At 42.4% G+C, this 25,114-nt stretch overlaps 1 protein-coding gene and 1 long non-coding RNA gene across 2 annotated transcripts; one reads left to right on the top strand and one right to left on the bottom strand.

The window, feature by feature from the left end:
- The first annotated feature begins 4,729 nt into the window (after positions 1–4,729).
- Positions 4,730–20,463, top strand: Dusp19 (dual specificity phosphatase 19). Its single transcript, XM_085680903.2, has 4 exons — positions 4,730–5,098; positions 9,084–9,130; positions 14,239–14,391; positions 18,860–20,463. The coding sequence occupies exons 1-4, from the start codon at positions 4,876–4,878 to the stop codon at positions 19,064–19,066; spliced, it is 630 nt and encodes a 209-aa protein (XP_085537029.1). The 5' UTR covers positions 4,730–4,875; the 3' UTR covers positions 19,067–20,463.
- Positions 17,886–18,959, bottom strand: LOC146890372 (uncharacterized). The gene is made up of 2 exons (XR_014998774.2): positions 18,822–18,959; positions 17,886–18,745 (listed from the first exon to the last, which is right to left on the bottom strand). It is a non-coding gene; the product is annotated as an uncharacterized LOC146890372 (long non-coding RNA).
- Positions 20,464–25,114: the final 4,651 nt, after the last annotated feature.

Genomic DNA, 25,114 nt, shown 5'->3' on the forward strand with positions numbered 1-25,114 from the left:
GGAACTCAAACAGGACAGGAACCTGGAGGCAGGAGCTGATGCAGAGACCACGGAGGAGTGCTGCTTACTGACTTCATCCCTTTGCCTGCCTTTAAAAAATTTTTTTCTTTTTTTTATTCTTTTTTCATATAATGCATCCCAACTGCAGCTTCTCCTATCCTCTGTTTCTAGTCCCTCCTCCCCCAGATCCACTGCTCTTCAGTTTCCATTTTTAAAAAAGCACTTAGCCTGCTTTCTCAGAGAATCCAGACCCACTAGTCCAGGAAGGATGCCGCCCAATGGGCTGGGCTCCCCCATCAATCACTAATTAAGAGAAGGCCTTACAGCTGGATCTTATAGCGGCGTTTTCTCAGGTGAGGTTCCCTCCTTTCAAAGAGCTCTAATTTGTGTGTTAAGTTCACATAAAACTAGCCAGAACACACTGACCGTTACAAATTGCTTCTCATTTCTGCATTAATCTTTTATTAATAAATGGCGAATTTATTATTCAGCTAGTGATTTGGAATTATCCAAATACCTTTTGTATTGATCCTATTAGCAATTCCTTGTGGTTTGATTCTCATAAACAAACTGTCCCTGGTTGTAATGTTTTGATGTATGATGTTTTTCCCTTATGATGATGCAAAGGTGATAATTGTCTGTGGAAAATGTACTTTGAAACTTTATCTTTGCCTCGAATAGCAATGTGAGTTACTACGCTGTCTTGCAATGCTGGACAGAGGCACTGAAAGCTGTCAGCTGGCAGTCAGCCAGACCATCTGGAGGGGAAAAAAACAGACTAACAACGTTCTATTAAGGGTGTGTGACTATGCTCCAATATTCAATAGGTTCAGTATATCCAATGTATTTCTAGCCTAACAGTATGTCAGCATGAGATGGATTTGGGCATAGCTTCATCTTAAGGTGAGGAACACGTTTATGTAGAATATGCCTTGTTATCTCCCTTTCTGCTGCTCCTCTGGCCCAAGCAAACGCCATCTTACTTTCTCACTACGGCAGCGGCCTCCTCACTAACTTACTTGCTCCTGCCTCTTTTCCTTCTGCAGAATAAGTAACATATTGCTTTTCAACTCAGCTTCATTTGAAGCAGATTGAGGTATAGTTTAGCATTCATTTTTTTTTAAAGTGTTTTTGGGGGTGGCTGGAGATGGCTCAGTGGTTAAGAGCACTGACTGATCTACAGAACTCAGGTTCAATTCTCAGCATCCACAGGGCAGTTGACTTGTAACTCGAGTTCCCGGGGATCTGATACTGTGCTTTGATCTCTGCAGCTACTGCATGCGTGCTGTACACAGATACACGTGCAGGCAAAACACCCACGCACATAAAATAAATAATAAATCTTTTTAAAAAGGTGTTCTTGGATCAGTACATGTGGAAGGGGAAAGGAAGTCATGTGATTTTGTAGACTTTTTGACAGTCAACCACATACTGTCCTTTAGAGTTACAGTGACCTTTTAGATTTGTCCCAAGTTAGGCGAAGATGACCCAGCCACTAGGTTCCCACATCAGTCATTCATGGATACCATCCACTCTGTGAGGGGTGTGCTCTTAGATAGCTGAGGTAGACCTTGAAGAAACTGTCACCTTTAGGGCTTACTATACCAATGGCCTCACTGGTGACTTCTGACCTAAGAATGCAGGGCAAAGTTCTTGCTATCTCTCTGTCCCTATCTCCTCCAACATTGATTTTTACTAGCTCACTAAAGCCTTATTAGCCACCTAGACCCACACCTACCTCTCCCACTTCTCAGCATTCTGTTGTCTAGACACTTGCTCAGTGCATGGCACAGACATTTTGTATGACTCTCTTACCCAGATACCTCTAAGGCTGGCTTCTGCACGTTACTCAAGCCTGTTTCAAAGTTGTTTTATTGGATGGGCCTTCTCTCACCAATCTATAGCTAACAGCACTCTGTTCTTTCACCATGGTGTTTAGCATTTAAATAATGTTCCTCCATGGTCCTCTCTCTCTCTCTCTCTCTCTCTCTCTCTCTCTCTCACACACACACACACACACACACACACACACACACCCCTACCTGCTTGCTCCCTCCACTTGAATACATGCTCCACAAAAAAGAATTTTTTATTCCCCCTAATAATCATAACAACTATAACAGCACCTTATGGCGATGATTACAATAAATTTTTTCCTTACATTCTAGGACAGTGGATCTTTTGCTGGACATCACAATCAGAGTTAATAATACACCTTGAGGTCACTTAAGACTTAAGACTGCTATTCTACCATGTACTCAGCCTGCTTGTTTAAACTATTTTAATAAAGCAATATAACAAATAACCAGCTAGGGTATATCTGTAATTTAAAATCATGTACTCTTCTGTGCTCCTGGTCCATAAAGATGCATGTGTATCATCGGCTGAAAACAGCAGAGGTTAAAAGCAATATTCTAAAAGGAATATCCACCATAAATGTTGAACGAGCACTTGGATACTGACTGATGAACAATGATATTTGTAGTACTGCTTGTTGTTTGGGTCACTTGGGGCTGATACTGAACTTGTAAACTTTGTTAAAGATTTCTATAAAGTATATCATTCCTCCCCATGTGATGTTTTCTGCAGTTTTCAGAAATGATAGACACACAGATTGAACACACAGACACACAGATAGGCCCACAGGGACAGACACAGACAACAGATAGACTCATAGGGACTGCCACAGATATAGACACAGATACAGGAACCGACACAGACAAGATACAGGGACAGGGACAGGGACAGAGTCACAAGACAGCCTCCAGGCAGGCACAGATTCAGACAGGATGGAAGACACAGGCAACATGAAGTAGAGAATTCAAGTCTGGGCTCACTCTTGGTTAAACAACCCCAAGGGGAAGCTCTTTTCTTCTCTTCATGTGACACGGATGCATTATTGGTGACTCAGAGTTAGTCACTAATGTGTTTAAACTATGCAGCACCTGGCACATATTGGCGTTCAGTTGATACTTGTTGTTATTATAGCTACTGTTGCTTTGAGGGGCAAAGCTGGATTCTGTAGTAAAGAAAGCTGGGTGGCGGTGGCTCAGGCCTTTAATCCCAGCACTGGGAGGGAGAGGCAAGCAGGCATCTGTGATTTCAATTCCAGCCTGGTCTACGGGGTGAGTTCCAGGACAGCCAGGGCTGCTACACAGAGAAACCCTGTCTTGAAAAAAACCACAAGTAAACCTAACCCAAACAAACAAACAAACCAAAAAAACTGAGGCTCTAGACTGGAATGCACCCAGGCTTTACTTGTGGTTCAAAACATAGCTGTGAAATACTCTCCCTGCCTCCAAGTTTCCCCAACTGTAAACTGTGGATTTGTATCAATAAATATTTATTATATATATTAAGCTCGTGGTGAGGTAAAATGACATAATGTCTAAATTATTGTTAAGTCCCTAGTGCATAACACAGGGTGTAGAAGTTGTTACCAGAGTGCAGTATGCGGTAAGTGCTCACTGTCAGATAAGTTCATGAACTGATTTTTGGTGAGAGCTGTTTTGGAGGAGCCTGAGATCGACTAAACGAGACAATTTACACTTCACTCTGGAGTTCCTGCCAGGTATGGTGAGAGCAAAACTCCACTCAAAGGAGAAATTTTTGGTTCCTCTCTCAGGCTGCCATAACAAAACACTATAAACTGTGTGGCATAAGCAAGAGAAATTTACTTCTTGTGGTTTGTAGGTCAAGATATACAAAGTCAAGATGCTAGCCTCGGCAAGGCTCCTGGTGTGCTCCTACTTCCTGGTTTACTGACACCCACTTCTCCCAACTTCCTTTATCCTCCTTTATCTGGTCCAGGGTAAGGGAAGGAAGTTCTCGTGCCTTTTCGTGAAGCCATTAATCCTGCCATATGTTTTAATACAATATTAATTATCCTCCCAAACTATCAGGACACTTGAGCCTGCAATTCCAGTAATTCCTATAATTGTGAAGAAACACAAAAAGTCAGCCCATAAATTTAATGACAGAAAGTTTTAAAAGCAACAGAAACATTCGTATGTAATGTTGGAGAATACATTTTTTTCTAAGTCTTAACTTTATACCTTGTTCTCAAATTATCATAAAATTGCATTATATTAAGGGTCAATAAGGAAGATTTCAGTTGAAAAAAAAATCTTGCAGTTCGTTTGCAAACCAAATCATCTTTAGCAGGTAGAATAGTCATCCTATTTATCGGTTGGGAAATTTTTGTGTTTGTATACTTAATTTTTCCCAACTACGTCTAGAATTGCTGCCATGCTTTCTGTATAAGGCGTGCAAAGTCAGAAGACACACATTTTCAGCCTTGCTAATCTATAGAAACCTATTTAAAAACGACCTTTTATTTACGCTGTACTTCAGCTGGCGCTTCACTGATACACTCAGTGGTTTTATCTAGTCAACGTTTGTCCTAGGAATAACAGCAGTGGGAAAAAAGTGGGGACAAAGGAGGAGCAGCCCCCGGTGGCGACCGTGGCTCAGCAGCTATCTCCACCGCACCATCGTCAGGAGTCGGACCGTCCCGGAACACATGGCCCTTGGAGAGCAAGGAGACACCAGCTATCCCCAAGGGTGTCTCAGAAAGACCACAGGGCGTGCAGAACTCAGCAGGGACGAAACATCAAAGACCAGCCCGGCAGAGGGGCGGTGATGGACCCGGAAGACCCAGAACTTCCGGCTGCAGGTGGGAAGCAGCACCCAATCAGCCCCTGTGTCTCAGCAGCCAATCAGCTCTCGCCTTACAGCGGCGCTCGGGACAGCGGGGCTGGGCTTCCCGGTCTGTAAGCCGAGCGGCTGTCACCTGCAGGGTTCAGCTCCAGGTAGTGACGCCCGGTGAGGGCGGTGTGTCTTTGTGTCTGTCGCCTTTTCTCCTCGGCTCATGTAATGCACTCCCTGAACCAAGAAATCCAAGCATTCTCCCGGAATAACCTCAGGAAGCAGTGCACCAGGGTGACCACACTAACTGGAAAGAAACTTATAGAGACCTGGAAAGATGCCACAGTTGAAGTTGTGGAAGCGGAGCCCGGCGGTGGGGGTGGTTGTGGCTATGTGCAGGACCTTAGCTTGGACCTGCAAGTTGGCGTTATTAAGCCCTGGCTGCTTCTGGGTGAGTAGACTGACTGGCCACTGCCTTGTGGAGTCCTCTGAGCGGGATTCCTTTGCCGTCAGCCTCCTCTATGCGTAATAATCCCCCATGCACAATAACACTATCAGCTATCCTGATGGAAGGTTGAAGTATTTACTTTTTTAGGTTAGGATCAAAATAGAGATGTTTCTTTCACCACAGCATTTATCACTTTGACACCTGATTCTAGAATTTTAGAAGAAATGTTCCTGATTTCTTAACTTTCTCTGGAGGTTAATGGGATGCTGTATTTTCTTGTATTATGAAAATACCATATCCTTTTAAAATGCAAATAAGCAAAAGATTCCTTGACTGTTGGAAGGACGCTGAAAGCTTGCTTCCTCTAGCATCTGCTCATGGTGTCTGTCTTTGCTGTGCTGAGAACAAGGCTTCTATTTTACATCTGCAGGTCTGATGGCCTCATGTCTTGTGATATGGAAATACTTAATTTGTATACAAGCATCGCCTACAGATAGCAAAAGAAGAAAGCATGTAAGAGAACTTACTTGGGGTTTTTTGTTGTTATTGTTCTTTTTGTTTCTGTTTTGGTTTCTTTGTAGCTTTGGAGCCTGTCCTGGAACTAGCTCTTATAGACCAAGCTGACCTCAAACTCACAAACATCTGCCTGCCTCTGCCTCCCGAGTGCTGGAATTAAAGGCCTGCGCCACCACCGCCTGGAGAGTGAGTACTCACTCCCTTGTTACCTTGTTGATCTAGTATGGTGTTCTTTAGAAACCAGCCTATCCCGTAGATCTGCATTACTTCACATTTATGAATGAGAAAATAACACGTGGACACAGAATCGGGAGTAGACATACCCACAGTATGAAGTATACACAGCATACAATGCTTTTAAAGATCTCCAAGTTACAATTGGGGACTGGGCTTTAAGACTGGGTAAGTAGTTTGCACAGATAACAGATTCAGTAAACTGCAGAATTGGGCATCAGGTCCATATCTGATGGACTCTTACCCTCTGTCATTATACTGTGTTGTTTGTAGTTAGACTTACATTAGGTGGTGCAATGAATTTATTCTCTCTAGACCTCCAAAGCCATCTGCCTAAAATATTTTTTAGTTTATTTATTTTATGTGCATATATTGTAAGCATGTCACATGTCCATCATGTGTGTGCATGGTAACCTCAGAGATCAGAAGAGGTCATCGGATTCCCTCGATCTGGAGTTCAGGACGGTTGTGAACCACCATGTGGGTGAACTGGAGTTCAGGACGGTTGTGAACCACCATGTGGGTGCTGGGAGCTTAACCTTCGTCCTCTGCGAGAGCAACACATGCTCTCAGCCACTGAGCCATTTCTCTAACCTCCAACCTATCTGCTTTACCTGAAGTAACACCCGATAAAGTTGTCCCGGCATTGTGAATGTTTCCTTGACAACACTCAAGCAGTGTAAGTTATTGTTATACCATGAGAATTAAGACTTATCATGCACGATTAATAAAAACCCAGACACAGATATTGGGGTCCAATCTGAAGATCAGAAAAGCAAAGTGGTTAAGCCACTAGAGAGCTGTTACCTCTAAGAAATCCTCAGACTGAAAGAGAATGAATTTCAGTCTCATCCTGCTTTATATTCTTCTCTAGTGCTGGGATTAAAGGCGTGTGACTCCCTAGTAGTGGGATTAAAGGTGTGAGCCACCATGGCCTGGACTCTAGTGGCTTGGTTTTTACCTTCTGGTCTTCAGACAAGCTTTATTTATTAAAATACAAATGAAATATCACTACAAACTCTCTTTAAATTGATTGAATAAATAAGACCATCTAGTTTTGCAGCTCAGAGGAAAAAAAATATACGATCTCACCAAATGAACAGCAAAAACTTAAGTGAATGGTTTGACTGAGCAGGACGGCTCAGACCTCTTTCACTGTATCCAGAATGATAATATGTATATGAGCACTTCTCAGTTATTTGACCTCCTGAAGCTGCTTCTGACCTCCGCAGTCACACGCTCTATCTTCGTCCGCCCTTGGTCTCTGTCTCTTTCTCTCCCCTTCTCTCTTACACTTACAATAAATGGGAAAAAGTAAATGAATAAATAAATAAATGCTTTAAAAGACAGAATCTTAATTAGCTGCAGTGATAACTGTTCCAGAAGCTGAGGCAGGATAATAGCTAGTTCAAGGCCTGCCTGGGCTACAGAGTGGGACTCAGCAGTAGAGTACATACCTCAATACCTCAAGCACGGACTGTTTATGTCAATGTGCTTATAATGTGGAAGTCACAGAACATATGCCAACCGTCTCCGAAATAGCATCAGCCTGACCTGTCTGTTTCAGGTATGAAGGAGAGAGGTAGGAGGGGGACTACCAAGGCAGTCAGTGTGGGGTGAGAAAGGAAAGAATCTCATTAAGCCATGTTGCAGGTTTACTATTTTAAAATACAAACTGATCCGAGTAATTCGCTAAAAGATGGTATGTTCACTAAATATTAAATTAAAACTAAGTTTTCTGAACCATTTGCCATCCAAGACATGGTTAAGATTTACTATAATTGACAGCTGAGAATTACTGTTTAGTTATGAAGTATTTCAAACTGGCAGAAAATTACAGAAAGATGAGAGAACAGACAATTCCTGTACCCACCGTCTACATCTGTTAAAGGCCCACCTTTTGGACGTCTAACTTCCGAGTAGAAAGAAGCAGAAAGCGTGTTTAGTAAGGAGCCTCCCAGCCGGGACCCACTGTGTACTTGTGGATCCTCAGTGTTCTGGAATCACGCAAGGGAAGCCGGTTCGTCAGACAGGGAAGGGCAGCAGGGAAAGCCTTGTGTATGGAAACGGAGCCACAGGAAAGTAACATTCTTGAAATCCTTTGTTGTAAATGTCCTGTTTGAGCATTTGTGAAACCTGCTCTATGCTAACTGGCCATTCTCAGATAGGATTTGCTTACAAACATCTCCAAGTGTGGGAGAGCAGGGAGCCGTCTTCAACAGAAAGAGACCGAGAAAGGCAAAGCCCTAGTGGTGTACTTTGTAAGTGGGTGTGGGTGGGAGCCATGGACCTCAGAGTTACTGAGTGTTCCCTCGCCAGCTGGCCTGCGCTTACTCTGTGGGTGTCTGACTTTCTTAATACCCTTTTTTCTTTTTATAAAAGAAAAAGGTGTTTATTTTAAATAATAGAATTCATGTGAGAAAAAAATCACCTATAACCCCACATTTAATGTTTTGTTCCATGTACTTTCTGATTTTAAACACGTTTTTGTTTTTTATGGTACATTTCACACCATGCCTGGATTGTATGTGGGTGGTAGGGATCTAACTCAGGTCCTGTTTTAGCAAGTACTTCACCCACTGAGCCATCTTCCAGGCCCCTGTAACGTGTATTTATTTCCTAACATACTGAGAATATGTATCCCATGACTTACCTATTTTAATTTTTATTTCTAGTGGTACATATTGCTATACAGATTTCGCTATGTAATTGTACCATCTTTTTTTTAATATTTATTTATTTGTTTATTATGTATACAGTATTCTGTCTGTAGGCCAGAAGAGGACACCAGGCTTCATTACAGATGGTTGTGAGCCACCATGTGGTTGCTGGGAATTGAACTCAGGACCTTTGGAAGAGCAGGCAATGCTCTTAACTGCTGAGCCATCTCTCCAGCCCCCATGTACCATCTTTTATTTATCTTAGCACCTATATTTGACGTGGCGTTGTTTTGCTTGCTGGTTTTGTTTTTATGTTATGTATTAACATCCTTAGAGGTAATCACTACAACATCTATAATTTTAGTGTAAATTATTCAATTATAATTTAGATATATACAAAAGTTAAATTTTCGTGGTGAATATTACCAAATTTCCCTTCCAAAAATTGAACTGATATTCTCCCACATTGATTTTTTTTCCCACGCTGTTGTGTTTTTTAGAGAATCCTTACATAAAATTCATGTGAAAATTCAGAACAATGGTATTTGTATTCAGGATCATATGATTTATTTCCTCAGGGTCACAGGATGCCGCTCATGATCTGGAGCTACTGAGGAAATACAAGGTAAATGCAGCGACGGATGCTTCAGGTCTAGAACTGCATCCAGGGGGGGAATGTCCGTTCTCCCATTCCATGGGGAAAAACTGTATTGTTCCAACTTTCCCATGATTCCTTTCATCTGTGCAATTTGGGCTTCCATTTTAATAGCATCGACAAAAATAATTGCACCTGCTTTAAATACACAGCTGTGTAATTCAGCTTTCCAGTTTCACGTTCCTCTCGGGTTCCTTCACACAATCCCATGGACTTGACCCTGGACGCACATCTTTCCTGCCTATGTGTGAGCAGTTCTGTATGGGGTAGACTTTCCCTCCACCTCTGCTTATCAAAGACCCACCCATTCCTGAGTCCCAGTTCTTACACCAGCCTCCGCTAATACTGCCTCTTACCCGCTCCCTTCACACAACTGATTGGATTTGTTGCTTGCTTTCAGTATTTCCTCGAAGCAACCATTAGCTGTTTGCTATTGTGTCAAGCACAGTTTCAGTTCATGTTGAGTAGTTTGAGGAGCAGATGAGGTAGGTTCCTGTTCACTTGAAGCTTTGCTCTGAATGGTCCCAAAGAAAATAAAAACCCTATGCAATGGTATAGTGTATGGTTCAGTCGGGAAGTTCCGAGTGATGATGCCCCTAACCCTGGTTTGTTTGGTTTGAGACTTGGGGACTCAGGAAAAGCTTCTTGGAGGAGGGAATCTTGAATTTTTCTCTGAGGGGGTTGAGGAAGGAACAGACGTAAGAGGATTCAGATAGAAGAGATGGTATGTGTAGACAGCTGAAAGCCAGAGAAAAGAAAGGTTGATGCTTTCAGGGACAGAGGTGGAGTTCGAAAATAGTGTGAGAATAAAGGGTACCAAGATATGAGCAAGAGAGGCAAGTGTGAAACAGATTGAGAAAGGCCACATAAACCAGTGCTGCACTGTTTAGACACCATCTAAAACATGGTGACAGCCAATGACAAGTTTGCACAGAGAAATAACAGGATTAAAGGTGGACTTTAAAGAGATTTCTCATTAGAAGCAGCGTGAGAAATAGGATGGAGACTTGTTTGAGCTAGAGATGGGGAGACCAACTGTGGAGTGACTTCAGTCCTCTGAGGGAAGCTGAGACTGGCTTAGATTCGAATGCAGAGGGGTAGGGAGAAGGTGGATTTGAGGTGTTCCGAGAGGTCAGAATCCTCACGATTGGTTGGTTCCAGGGAGAAGACAGTTCCTCCTTGACTGACTGTTTAGGAAGGATTAGGAGCTGTGGCCCTGTTGGAGGAGATGTGGTGCGGGAGAATTGTCTGTATTCTGTCAATCATGTTTTAAGTAAACGCTGATTGGCCAGGCAGGAGGTGTAGGTGGGAAAACAGACAGGAAGTGGAAAGATGCAAAGAGAGCAGGAGACTTATGGGGAGGAGGAAGTTGATTTCTCCCACTCCTGCCCAGATCTCTGAAGCGGTAGGATGTGATCTGCCAGCTGAAAAAGGTACTGAGCCACATGGCTAACATAGATCAGAAAAATGGGTTATTCAGGATGTGAGAGTTAGCTAATAAGTAGCCTGATCTAATGGGCCAATCAGCTTTATAACTTACAGAAATCTCTGTGTGGTTGATTCCTGCTGGCTGGGGGAACTGGGCAGGACAGAAACCCCCAACAAACAAACAACCCCTTATGTTACAGAGATGTCTCACTAGGGGTGGCCTTTGAGGTTTCCAAAGGTCATGCCAGGCACAATCTCACCCCCTCACTCTGCCTGCAACTTGTGGATCAGATTGTGGTGAGCTCTCAGCTACTGCTCCAGGGCTCTGCCTGGCTGGCTGCTGCCATGCTTCCTGCCATGATGATCGTGGACTAACTGCAAACTAACTGCAAACAAGCCTCCAGCTAAATGATTTAAGGGTTACCTTGGGCATGATGTCTCTTCACAGCAATAGCACAACAAGTAAGAGAAACTGGCAGGCAGATTTCAGAAGACTGAGAAGTAGAGGGGCAGTGAGGAAGCGGTGGTAAGAGAAGAGGTAACAGGTGGAGCTTAGAAACATTGAGTATGTTTTAAGGCTAATGTTAGAGTGTTGGGGGGGGGAATAGAAGACTCAGGAAAGTCACTTAAGAAAGGTTCAGAAGTAGTTGTGTGGTTCCAGGCATAATATAGGTAAGGTGGTGAGAGCTGATGTGAAGATGTGCAGGTTGCTGTGTGACCCTTACAGAGAAGATTATCTTCTCTCAAAGAATCAAACAAGGCAGCGAGAAGATTGGTAGGGTATTGACGCGATTCATGAGACTCTTAATCTCAGGGTTGTGGGTTCAAAGCCCTACATTGGGTGCCATTCTTTTGACAGGGATTTCTGTCCTGCCTGATCCCACAGCCATTCAGTCCCAAATAAACACACAGAGGTCTCCATTAATTATAAACTGGTTGGCCTATTAGCTCTGGCTTCTTATTGACTAATTCCTAAATCTTACAGTAACCCATAATTTTTGTCCGTGTTAGCCATGTGGCTTGGTACCTTTATCAGTGAAGTGTTCTCATCTCACTTCCTCTGTGTCTGGGTGACAACTGCAGACTATGTCTTTCCTCTTCCCAGAATTCTCCTGTTCTCATCTCCCTGCCTCTTCCTGCCTGGTCACCCTGCCTGTACTTCCTGCCTGGCTATTGGCCAATCACTGTTTTGTTAAAATACAAGTGACAGGGTACGGACCATTGTCCCACAGCAGTAGGGTACCCTGAGTGAGCTGATTTCAGAGATTATCGTCTCTCAAAGATTCAAACAAGGCAGTGAAAGGATTAGTAGGGTGCCCAGGAAATGTCAGAGTCGAGACATTTTCCTGAGACCTCATGACAGCCAACAACAGCACAGATCAGAAAGAGTGTTTAGGCCAAGAGAAACTTGGCTGCCTCCCCTGCAGGGTTGGGGCAGGGTTGAGGCAAGTGGTACGTTGTGTAATGTCTTCCTCCCAGTGGGGTCTACTTCATCCTCTTAGCTCTCACCACTTATCTTATTACCACCAAGACTTTGAGAATAAAAGACTCCATTCTTATGTTTGTCATCCACAGCTCTGAGGGAAAAAAAAATTGATTGAGTCGAGGATAAACATGTTATGTGATAAATACTTGGAGTTATTTCCCCAAAATAACAAATAACGAATTCCTTAGCTAGCCTGGCAGCGTGGTTTGTTAATTTACTGACCCGTGTTTAATCTGGCTTCTGTTTAATCCCAGATCTTATGCCAGGAGCTCTTGCACAGAACCAGTTAACAAAGCTAGAGAAAGTTCCGGTCTCATTTTCACTAACAAATTCGTGCTATACAGGGTGATGTGGAAAATGAAAAACCTTTGCATCGGCAAGTGATTTTTTTTTTTTACACTGCTCTTAAAGGCACAGTTGGCCACTTCCAGCTTCACTGTCTGTGGGCTAAAAAAGGGGCATCTCTATCGGATCCTGCTTCCTGTCCGCATAGTCGCCCTCTTAATAATGCCTAGGGGCAGTGAAACTGAATGGAGTTGCCTGGTAGAGAGTTTCTAGGAAAGTGTAGGGATGTTGGGAACCACATGACTAGCTTATGTGGATCGCACTAATTTCAGAGCCTTGCCTTGGAGTTTGATCCAGGAGAGTGATGTAGCTGTTAGAAGTTCTCTTGGGGAGAACAACTAGGGAATTTATGTATGGATGTAATCACAATAAGTAAAAATTATAGTAGTGGTTGTTGTATTACTAGGATATTTATTGAGTGCTTAGATCAATAAGTAAAATTTGCATAAAGAAACCTCAAAAGAGTATGAGAGAAAAGCGGTGAACATGGTTGCTGTAAGAGTAGGAAAAAATAGAGACACAATGAAAGCAAACCTCTTCATCTTTCCTCTTTCTAGCATTTTGATTTCAGAGACAGAAACATATGTTGATTTGCAGTGGAAATAATAACGCCTAAGTAAGAGGCCTGAGACAAGCTGCATGCCTGGTAAATACGAAGTAGGAATAAAGAATTCTTACTGTCCCTATTATGGAAGGGATCCCATCCCAAGGCAGCATCAATAAACAGCTCTCTCACTGAGTGGTAGAGGTACGCTTTCTTGAAAAAGAACCTTTTCAGCTGGGTCCCTTTCATAAGCCCCATAAACGCCTGTGGTTCATTGCAATAGAAAACCAAACCAAACAAACAAAAACCACTGAGATTTTTTCTTTGTTTTTTGAGACAGGGTTTCCCAGTAGCTATGGAGTCAGTCCTGTAATTCGCTCGGTAGACCAGACGGACCTCAAACTCAGAGACCCACCTGCCTCTGTGCTATGATTAAAGTCGTGCACCACCACTGCCTAGCACATAGACATTTTTGTACGGATATCCTGTAGCACAAATAATAAAAACTCCAAATATTGGAGTTCACCCTGAGGATCAGAAAAGCAAAGCAGCCAACCACTAGAAAGACCTTTTACATCTACAAAATATTCAGTCTGGAAGGGCAAGATCCTGTCTCCATGAATCCTCAGACTCCACACTCCACTGAGTTTCAGTCTCTTCCCCTTTATATTCCTCTCCCCACCCAGCCATATTGCTCTTGTCTCCACCTCCCTAGTGCTGGGATTAATGGCTGGGGTCACCTTTGTGTGAGCTCTGCTTCTCTTTTAGACAGATTCAGTCTTGTGTAGCCCAGGCTGGACTTGAACTAATGGAGATCCATCTGCCTCTGTCTCCCAAGTCCTGGGATTAAAGATGTGTGCCACTACCCCCTGACCTGTATAGCTGATTAGTGTGACTGCTTTGCCCTCTGATCTTCAGACATGTTTACTTATTAAAACAAATAATATATCACTATAATAGTCACTGAGGTGTTTTCCCCTAGTAGATATTTTAAGTACTTTCTGCTAAGGTCATTGTTCACTCAGTTCTTATGATCATTAAGTTCAGCCTGGTCAGAATTTTCACAGTGCTTCTAGTCAGGGAGTCAGAGTACAGCAGAAGCTTCATGCATATATTATTAAAGAGCATTGTTGCTGAGGGAGGAGGCAGAGAACATGTACCAGTCAGTGAGTCGTTAGGTTTTCATTATTCATATCCCAGAAGTTACAATTACGGTCTGCTTTTAGATCATCTAATTCACAGAACTTAAAAACCATCTCTGTTCTTCCCTTTAAGGTGACCCATATTCTCAATGTTGCGTATGGAGTGGAAAATGCCTTCCTCGCTGAGTTTACATATAAGACCATTTCTATACTGGATGTGCCTGAAACCAATATCCTGTCCTATTTTCCAGAATGTTTTCAGTTCATTGAGCAAGCAAAACTGAAGGTGAGTTTTATTTTGATATAGTTCTTCAGAAGTAGAAATTCAAAAACAGGACCACCATCCGGTTTTTGTATGTTTTACTGAATTTGTGAAGGACCATTGCGAAGATTTCCTTCTAGTAATACCCATCAAATCCTTCAGGGTTTTTGGTTCTCTAATTGTTTTTTGTTGTTGTTGTTGTTGTTTGTTTGTTTCTTGTTTGTTTTTGGTTTTTTGAGACAGGGTTTCTCTGTAGCTTTGGTGCCTGTCCTAGGACTAGCTCTTGTAGACCAGGCTGGCCTCAAACTCACAGATATCCACCTGCCTCTGCCTCCCGGGTGTTGAGATTAAAGGCGTGTACCACCACCGCCCGGCATTTGTTTTTTTTTTTTAATTAATGAGAAGTTTATTTTTCATATTAATTTAGCTTTGTTTCTTCTGAGTTCTTACCAAGAAACACTGGGATACAAACTCCCGCAGTTTCTGAATTTTCCTGCGTAAATATATAGTTAAATATCCTCTGAGGCTGTATTAGCACCTACATACATCCTGGCAGATTTGTCAGAAGCCAGATGGACCAAAGGGTACAGTCTGCTCTAGTCCTGTCAGCGGATTCTTGGCGATGAATATTCATTCATTTTCATGACTAAGGCGCAGAGATTGTGTAGCTGTGCATATAAAAAATGATTGATTGATTGATTGAGGCAGGGTCATGGAACTTAGGTGAAGCCTCAAACTTGCTTTGCAGCCAAGGATGATGATCTTGAACTTTTGGTTTTCCTGCCTCTACCAGGAGTCACACTAGACTTAGAGATGTGCATTACCATGGCTTTTTTATGCTGGACTGGGCATAGAACCTGGGGTCTTGTTCGTGCCAAGCAAATACTCTACCAGCTGAGTTCTATTTCCGGCCTCTATGCGTTTTGAACCATAGAATTTTAAGGCAGAATTCATGTTGCCGTATTGAGATAATATAAAATCCTAATCTGAAACTATCTACTGGTTTTGTGACTTTAGAAGACCAACACAAGATATTATTTCAATATTAAGTTTGATTTATGCCAATGACCTGACAGACAGGACTTCTAGGATGACTATTACCTAAAGTTGTACCTGAAATGATATTTTTTCTCTCAATAAGTAATTCTGTTTTATATTTTAATTGTAATTAAGTTTATATTTTCCAGTTAATTCCTTTAGTTTTAATGTATTATGGAATGTGTATACATTTTTGATGAAGAATAGTATCAGAGGATTCACACTCATAGACCTGTTTGTGGTAGCAATATCAGATCCCCAGGCAGGGTGGTGGATGTGGCTTATGTAGTAGTCTCTTCCCACAAGAACTAGTCAGAAGTCCCATGGGGACTCTGGGACTAGGAGCACATCCCTTGCAGGAGTCCGTCCCCGAGTCCCACCACCTCCTAACCTCACAACAGGAATCAGACTTTGAAACCACGAGCTTCCAGGGGACATGCTTAAACCGTCTTCAAATCACAGCACCATACTGAATAGGCATGAGTGTTGTCTAAGTGACCCGTGCTGCAGACGTTTGCTGGGAAATCTCAGCACGATAAGGAGGTTATCTTTCTTCAGGAATTGTCACAGTCTGACTCTCCAAAAAGTTGGAAGTATTTTATTATATTTGATTTTTAATATATTTAAATTTTTTTCTTTGAGGATTTTATACATGGATACAATGTATTTTAATCATGCACCGACTCCCACCCCACTTTCTCCCTCCAACTCCTCTGAAATCCTCCCACATCCCCCTGTCAAATTCATGTCCTCTTTTGTTTTTAATAACTCACTGAGTTTAATTGCTGTTGCCCATATACACATGGACATGGGGCACCCACTGGAGCATGATCAACCTACCAGAGACCACACAGCTAAAGAAACCTGACTCTTCCCTACCCTAGCACCTGTTGACTGTAGGTAGCTCCTCAAGTAGGGTTAAGACTTCATGAATCACTCTGCACTCCCTGTTGGAATGTTACAGGGGTTGGAGACCAGGCTTAGCCGTTGAGAGAGAGTTCTTATTTCTGCAGAGGACCCAGTCTTGTTTCCCAGCACTTGTATGGTAGAGCATAGCCAACTCCAACTCCAGTTCCAGGGAATCTGTCTTAGTTAGGGTTTCTATTTTGTCAGAACACCGTGAACAAAGCAAACAAACAAAGCAAAACAAAAGCAAAACGGCGTATTAGGGAGGAAAAGGATTGTTTGCCTTTCATTTCCATATCTGCTCTTCATCGAAGGAAGTCAGGACAGGAACTCAGGGAAGCAGCCTCGAGACAGGAGCTGATGCAGAGGTCATAAAGGACTGAAGCTTACTGCTTTGCTCATTATGGCTGGCTCAACCTGTTTTCTTATAAAAGTCAGGACCACCAGCCCAGGGAATGGCACCACCCACAGTGGGCTAGTCCCCCCACCACATCAGTCACTAATTAAGAAAATGCCTTATACCTGGATCTTATGGAGGTATTTTCTCAATTGAAGTTACCTTCTTTCAGATAACTCTGGCTTGTGTCAAGTTGACATAAGACTAGCCAGCACAGACTCTAACATCTTCCTTTGACCTCCAAGGGTACTGCATAGACATACATACACATAAAGTAAATAAATTTATAAAAAAGAAAAGTAGTTATATAAAATAGTGAAAGAAAAATATTAAATTTTAAAACAGGTAAAATTGAGATCTGGAGATTAGTCTGAACTAAGTAATATACATTAGTAATTTTCAAGTTTTGTAATATAATTTTTGAACATTCTAAGTCATAAAAAATTAACTGTTAAGTGATGACTCACATCTTTAATCCCAGCACTTAGACAGAGGCGTAAGGATCTCTGTGAGTTCAAGATCAGCCTGGTCTACACAGCCAAGGTTACACAGAGGAACTCTGTTCCTAAAAACAAAACAAAACCAACTGGTGGTACAAAGTGGAAAAAGAAGTTAGGTTAAGGCAGGAAGACTGAAGTACCAGGTGAATTTAGAACCACCTTGGGCTACTTAGTGAGAACCTGTCTTAAAATGAAAAGAAAAAGCTGGTGATAGAGTGCTTGCCTAGTGTGTGCAGAGCTATGGACTTAATTATTAGCACTGCAAAATGCAGAAGAAAAGCCACGAAGAACAAAATGAGAGGGGCTGGAGAGATGGCCCAGCACACGAGAGCACTGACTCCTGGAGGAGCAGTTAGTTCCCAGTACCCCGGCAGCTCACATCTGCAACTCCAGCTCCAGGGGAGGGGACGCTCTCTGCTGACCTCCGTGGGGACTCCCAGTACCCCGGCAGCTCACATCTGCAACTCCAGCTCCAGGGCAGGGGGCGCTCTCTGCTGACCTCCGTGGGGACTCCACCCACATGTGCATAAACCCACATGTGTGTGCACATGTGCATGCACACACACATAATAAAACATAATTTTTAAAAAGCGGGATAGGTCCCTGATGTGTAGGTGTTTATGGTGGATGTTATTTTGCTTTTTCTGTGTGGAAGCAAAGCGCAAAAACGGATCATAGACAGCTGAGACAGACTTGTTGGTGTGAGGAATTTCAAAATATTAATTTTGTTGCTAATCATTCTTGAAAAGAGATACCCTTGCAGGTTTGATACAGTGGGTCAAGACAGTATTTTCATCACAGATACACAGATGTGGGGAAGCTGCCTGGCAAACCTAAAAAGATAGTCAAATGGCCCATTACAACCGTAGTGTGATGTGTGCCTGGTAGCTGGGGTTGCTAGTACGATGGTCCCTCCTGTCCCTTTTCTGTGCTGTACCAGATGAAGAGTGGAGAAATGAGGTTGCTGAAATGTTTAATTCTGTGGTGTGTGCTCGTTCACTATAGATCATTAACTTTTTAAAAGCCCGCAGTCGGCCAACTGTACACTGTTGGTCCATCAGATCGGTTACATTCATTATTAATGCAATATTGCCCAAACCGGCATCCATCCTGCATTGTGTCCACTTCACTTGTAAAGTATCATTTACAAATAACCTGAGAAGTTTTCTATTTATGGACCTCACATCTGGTGTATAATTACCTTTTCCGTTTCATGGTAGGTTGTTCACACCATCATTTACTAGCTGACTGGTTAAGAATATTTTTAATTTACTTCCTTCAGAGTCACAGTCCCCACAGCCCCATTTCCTTCCTTGCCAATGATTTTGTACTTAGATTTCCAAGCCAGGGACACCAGTTATTCCTATACAGATGCTGGTAAGTTGCTAGGTTTTTCTGTGTACTTGGCTGGGTCACTTGAGGCCTTGTAGACGCTGCCATTTGAGAATTCCAACCACATTGTCAGAGCCTCTCAGTCCTGGGGGACAGCAGGTGTTCCATGATGGATTTGTCCTTGTTTTCCGCAGTGAAATTTATTCTGTGAAATAAATAGACAAGATGAATTATCTACTTGACAGTTTTGAGTCTGCTAAACGTGTAATTAGTTCAATGACCTTTCTCGGGTGGATAATACTGTTTGCTGTCATTTCAGGATGGCGTGGTCCTCGTTCATTGTAACGCAGGGGTTTCCAGGGCTGCTGCCATTGTCATCGGCTTCCTGATGACTTTTGAAGAAATGGAATTCACCAGAGCTTTATCGTTGGTGAAAAGTGCAAGGCCGTCCATATGTCCGAATCCTGGCTTTGTAGAACAGCTTCGCGCCTACCGAGTGGGCAGAGAGAACAGCGGAGGTGACTGACTGCCCACAGTGGACAGGGACCGTGGTCCACGATCTGTGCTCTAGCAGAGACAGACAAACAGCTGCTCCATCGGCCTCACCTGTAAAACTTCTCTTTCCTGTTGTCTTTTGTCTTTTGCCGGTGGAAATGGGAGTTACTTGTATTGCCCCGAATTAGTATATTAATACATTTTTAAGTTTTTCCGTCACTTTGTTATTGCAATATCTGGCTAAGTATTTCTTTGCATTACCAAGATAGTGTATTATCAAATCACTAAATCACGTATGCATAGGAGAAATTTTAAACCTTAAATTTTTTGTTAGAGATAGAAAAGCAATCAATGAAGCCTTTTAATTAATTTTTTTTCTCATACAAAATTTCATGAACAAAACCTTTTTGAAGTGGTAGACTTACTAAGTGAAGACTTACCATTTCAAAAAAAAGTAAAATTTTTGTAAAGATTTTTTTTATAAGTTAAAAAATAATATCTTGGGGCTGGAGAGATGGCTCAGAGGTTAAGAGCATTGCCTGCTCTTCCTAAGGTCCTGAGTTCAATTCCCAGCAACCACATGGTGGCTCACAACCATCTGTAATGAGATCTGGTGCCCTCTTCTGGCCTGCAGGCATACGTGCAGACAGAATAATGTATACATAATAAATAAATATTTTTTAAAAATAATATCTTCAGCTTCTCCCAAAGAGTCCCAGAATCAAAGGCTTATATAAACAGCTATCTAATGCTTATAAATTCATGTAACTTAAATCCTCTTATGAAAAACAAGTTTCTGGTGATATTTGATAACAAAGCTTTCCCGAGGATCAGAGTGCGGAACACGTCACACTAACTAGCCATAGAGGCTGGGCGGTGGTGGCGCACACCTTTAATCCCAGCACTCGGGGAAACAGGCAGACAGATCTCTGTGAGTTCAAGGCCTCTCTAGGCTACTGAAGATCAAATCAGTCTAAAAGAAAAACAGAGCTCACACCTTTGATCCCAGTGCTGGGGATCCAATACTTTTAATCTCAGCACTAGGAAGGTGGAGACAGGAGTGACGGCTGGGCAGAGAGAGGAATACAAGGCGGGAGGAGACCGGAGCTCAGAGCATCCAGTCTGGGGATTTGTAGAGGCAGGACCTTGCCTATTGGGTCTGAGCATTTGGAGAGGTAAGGACTAGTGGCTGGCTGCTCTGCTTCTCGGATCTTTCAGCTTTCACCCCCTTAATATCTGACTCCAGGTTTTTATTTAATAAGACCAATTAGGATTACATTATACAAATTTTCATTTTGACTTTTAAATTTAGTCCTTTTACAAGCATTTTCTTTTATTCATTAGGTGATTGCATAAATGCTGTATGTTATAATTTTATGCTTTTTTTTTTAAAATTAAATGTTATCACTTACACTTTGCCCTTTTTAACCTGGGTGCTGAGTGTTCTGTTTATGGGTTTCCTGACATATGTTTTTGTCTCCTGGGATCTCTAAAATCTATCTTATAGTGAAAGATGATTTCTAAAAATATGATCTTAAGATTGATCTATTTTATATTTCAGTGTTCTACTGGAAAACATTTTCTATGGAATCTATAAAAAATTTAAATATTTATAGGATACTCAACATTGTGTACATTTTTTCCTGGAAGAACACTTTGAACCGTTTTTTTTTTTCTTTAATGTTTCCATGCTAACAAAACTGAATTATGGGGGCTGGAGAGATGGCTCAGTGGTTAAGAGCACTGGTTGCTCTTCCAGAGGTCCTAAGTTCAATTCCCAGAACCCACATGGTGGCTCACAAACCCTCTGTAATGAGATCTGGTGCCCTCTTCTGACGTGTAGGCATACATGCAGAGGAACCCTGAAATAAATAATAAAAAAAAACCCAAAAAACCTAAACTGAATTATGTACATTGTATATTTGCTATATGGTTTTGAGTTTGAGGCAGGGAATTACATATCAAGTGGGAGAGTCTATGCTTAGTTTGCTAAAAGGCCCTGACTTCCATCATCAGCAACACACACACATACACACACACACACACACACACACAAATAAAAATCTTTAAAATGTTTATGTAGGTGCATACTGCAAATTTTATCTTTGTCTAGTTATGAGGGAATTTTTTTATGCCTTTTGAGTGACATTTGTGATGGGTTCTAAAAGGTAAGTAGGAGTTGACTGAAGGTGAGTGGGTTGTGGCAGAGTTTTCAGAACTGAGTCAGGAACACGTGTAAAAGCCAAAAGCAAGGAAGAGCATGAAACGTTGGCATGCGGAGGACTTGCTGAGATGTGGCTGAGATGAGGGAGCACTGGGGCGGAGGGCATGGGATGGAGGGCATGGGATGCTGTCCGTCACTGGGGCGGAGGGCATGGGATGCTGTCCGTAGATGTGGACTGTCGGCCAGATCATCGAGACCTGGTCCAGAGCTTTAGGGATGTTAGTCTTTCAGAACAGCGGAAGGATTAAAGGTTGTAATCATAATTTGCTTAGAAAGTTTTGTTTTACTTTCATTTTTATGTGTATAGATATTTTTCCTGCTTATTTGTCTGTGTGCCATGTGTATGAAGAGTCCATGAAGGCACTGGATTCTCCCATAGGACTGAAATTTCAGACCACTGTGAGCTGTCCCATGTGGGTGCTGAGAATTGAACCCAGGTTCTCTGTAAGAGCAGCCAATGCTTTTAACCACTGAACCATATCCTCAAGAACGATAGTTCATTTATCTGAGGCAAGGTCTTGTGTGTTTTGTTGTTGCTGGGGTTTTTTGTTTGATTGGTTGGTTTTGGTTTTTTGAGACCAGGTTTCTTTGTAGCTTTGGAGCCTGTTCTGGAACTAGCTCTTGTAGACCAGGCTGGTCTCGAACTCACAGAGATCCACCTGCCTCTGCCTCCCAAGTGCTGGGATTAAAGGCATGTGCCACCACCATCCGGCCCATGGTCTTGTGTTTTACAGATGGACTCCAATTTGCTACTGAACTGAGGATGACCTTTCACTTCTGGTCCCCTTCCCATCAGCTCCCAAGGTGGCAGGCTATGCCACCAAGCCTGGTTTATGTGGTTGGGGCTGCCTTTCATGCGCGCTAGGCAGGCACTCTAGCAGCTGGGCTATATCCCTAATCTTCAGACCATTGTTTTAATGATTCAGTCTGTTTGTATTGCCTCGACTGAGTTGGGAGGAAAAACAAGACAAGTAAGGAGGTTATGTCCAGGTTTCGGGTGGTGAAGCCAGGATTAGTTGATGCAGTAAAGATGGAAAGAAGGGGAAGCTAGAGAGATGGCTCTGTGGTTCAGAACACCTACTGTTCTCTCCGAGAACCAGGGGTTGGTTTCCAGCACAAACATCTGGTAACTCACAGCAGTCTGTAGCTGTGGCTCCAGCTCCAGGGTATAGGACACCTTTGGCTGCTGCAGGTGCCTGCATGCACATGCGCATACCTACACACACACACACCTACACATAATTAAAATAATATAAATGAATCCTATAAAAACGGAAATAGATACTTTGAAAAATATTTAGAAAGTAGGTCTTACAAGCCAGGGCGTTGAATTTTCTTGAAAAGAAGAGTTTTCAGCGGGGTGGTGGTAGGGCTCGCCTTTAATCCCAGCACTTGAGAGGCACAGACGTGCAAATCTCAGTGAATTGGAGGCCAGCCTGGTCTACAGAGTGAGTTCCAGGACAGCCAGAACGGTTACACAGAGAAACTCTGTCTCAAAAACAAAGCAGAAAGAAACGAAGAGATTTCAGAATCATCCCAAGGCTTCCAGCTTTAATGAGGTGCTGGTCTTGGAATAAGTATTCATTCCTAAGTTGGCCTTTCATATTTGATTTGAGGTATCCTTGAGATATACAAGTCAAATATGGTATGCCAAGAGAGTAACTTGATGGGGCTTTTGGTTACTGCTAAGAATTTGCAGTAGGAGGCCGGGCGGTTGTAGCGCTTGCCTTTAATCCCAGCACTCAGGAGGCAGAGGCAGGCAGATCTCTGTGAGTTCTAGGCCAGCCTGGTCTACAAGATCTAGTTCCAGGACAGGCTCTAAAACTACAGAGAAACCCTGTCTTGCAGTAAGAACGGACAGCATCGCACAAAAGAGAGTTTAAAGTCAAACTGAGGTATAAGCTGGATTTTGGAGAACAACCATAGCGGAAGCCATGCTGTCGCTCCTGGGAATGGTGCATAAACGTTTTGCAAATGGAGCTTGTTAGACTGGAGGGCACGGCCTTTTGGAGAGTCCCAGCCATCTGACAAGGACATATGGAAACAACAGGGCAAAATCCTGCGCTGATCCTAGGGAATTCACGGGCTTCAGGCCTCTGTAGCTTTCGCTATGGTAACTCTTAGCTTTGCTTTGTTAGCCATGATTGTGCCTGAGTTTACTGGGAACCAAAGCTCGGGTGTGTTACAGAAAGTGCTTTCTCCAGTTGCTCTGCATATGAGGTAAGCAGGAGGAACTCACTAAGGCTTATTCGTTTCCAAATCATTGCTTATTCAGTTCTCAAAGCAGATAAATATACTCCAGAGAGCTTAAGAACTTAGAAAACAGTTTCTTAGAAGATGACGTTAAAAGCTTACAGGAACACATAAGGAAAAGATAAAGGGCATGAAAGGTCAGACATTTCTCTGGCACCAGGACGTGAACACTTAGATATGCTTCTAATATATCAATAAAGGAATCTAAAACTCCCAGATCCCTTAAATGGAAAGTACATGCAGAAATTGCCAGGAAGAATAGAAATTTAGTCCCAACAGTTAAAGAGTTAGGTATTAATCATGACTATTTTAAGAACTTATAAAGAAGAGAATTATAAATGTACTGCACATAATAAAGGTGACATACAGATCACTTAGGAACTGGTATACACCTGAAAATGATATCCTAGGCATTGCAATACCCTCTCTGATTTCATATTGTTAGAACTAATCACGGGGCTTACATCTCTTCATAACCGCATGTTTGCTGCCAGCTAGGGCACAGTATGAATAAGACGTACCTAGCTGGATAAAAGCATTTGGCTTGTATTATAATGATATGGGGTAAAAGTCAAGGATATCAAGGGAGTAGGAAAGAAGAAGAGAAACGAAAATGAATAAATGTTAATGATTCTTGGAACATGATTAAAGAGAAATGATTTGAGGCTGCTCGTGCTTGAATGCATTAGAACTTGTATTAAAAAAATAGATATGGCCTGAGCTAGTGGGGGCCATGAGTTTGAAAGACAGACCGTCACCGACTTGACATAGCTCCTGGCACAAGAACCCCGCTGGAGCTGGACTCTGGCACAACCACCTTTAAAAGCTGGATGGAGGGTGAGCCAAGGAAAGAGATGTGGTCAGAGAGAGAAGAGAGCAACCAGAGTACACTGTCAAAGGAACTACAGAAGACTTCAGCATGCATGTTAACTAAAGGCATCTGAGCTTAGCTTCATGGAGGAGATGCTGACCTTGGGAAGATCAGTTTGGTAGACAGAGTGATGGGAGAAGCCAGATTTGTTTATTAAATGCTATGTGATATGCCGAGTTACAGTTAAGGCAATACTATGTATCTATTTTGGGGTGAGTAAACCAGTGTATTGTATACAAGGTTGATACTAAACTTTCTACATTTCAAATGAATAAGCTAAATTCTAGAGTTTCCAGTGCCCCATAATTATTAAGTATTCAAAGTTGAGAGGGTTGTACCAGTCCTCAACAAAATACCTGTTTATTAAATAAAATAACTACCAAAGAATAATTGCTTCATTGATTTTTCACTAATAATTTTCACAAAAGTGGAGACGAAAATATATGCCTTTTGAATCTTAGTATTTGGGCTTGTTTGTCTTTTTGTTTGTTTGTTTTGTTGTTTTTTTGAGACGGGTCTCTGTGTAACAGCCCTGGCTGTCCTAGAACTTGTTCTGTAGACCAGAAAGCATACCCATCTGCTTTCGTCTGCCTCCCGAGTGCTGGGATTAAAGGTGTGCGCCACCACTGCCCAACTAGTCTTATTTTCAAAAAAAATTAGAAATTCTCAAACAAAATGATAGAAAATAGCATGTTTATCACCAGCATTCTTGTTGTCAGTCATCTCAGCTC

Source organism: Myodes glareolus, chromosome 21, assembly GCF_982192425.1.
Source record: "Myodes glareolus chromosome 21, mMyoGla1.1, whole genome shotgun sequence".
In the NCBI taxonomy this organism is placed as follows: domain Eukaryota; kingdom Metazoa; phylum Chordata; class Mammalia; order Rodentia; family Cricetidae; genus Myodes; species Myodes glareolus.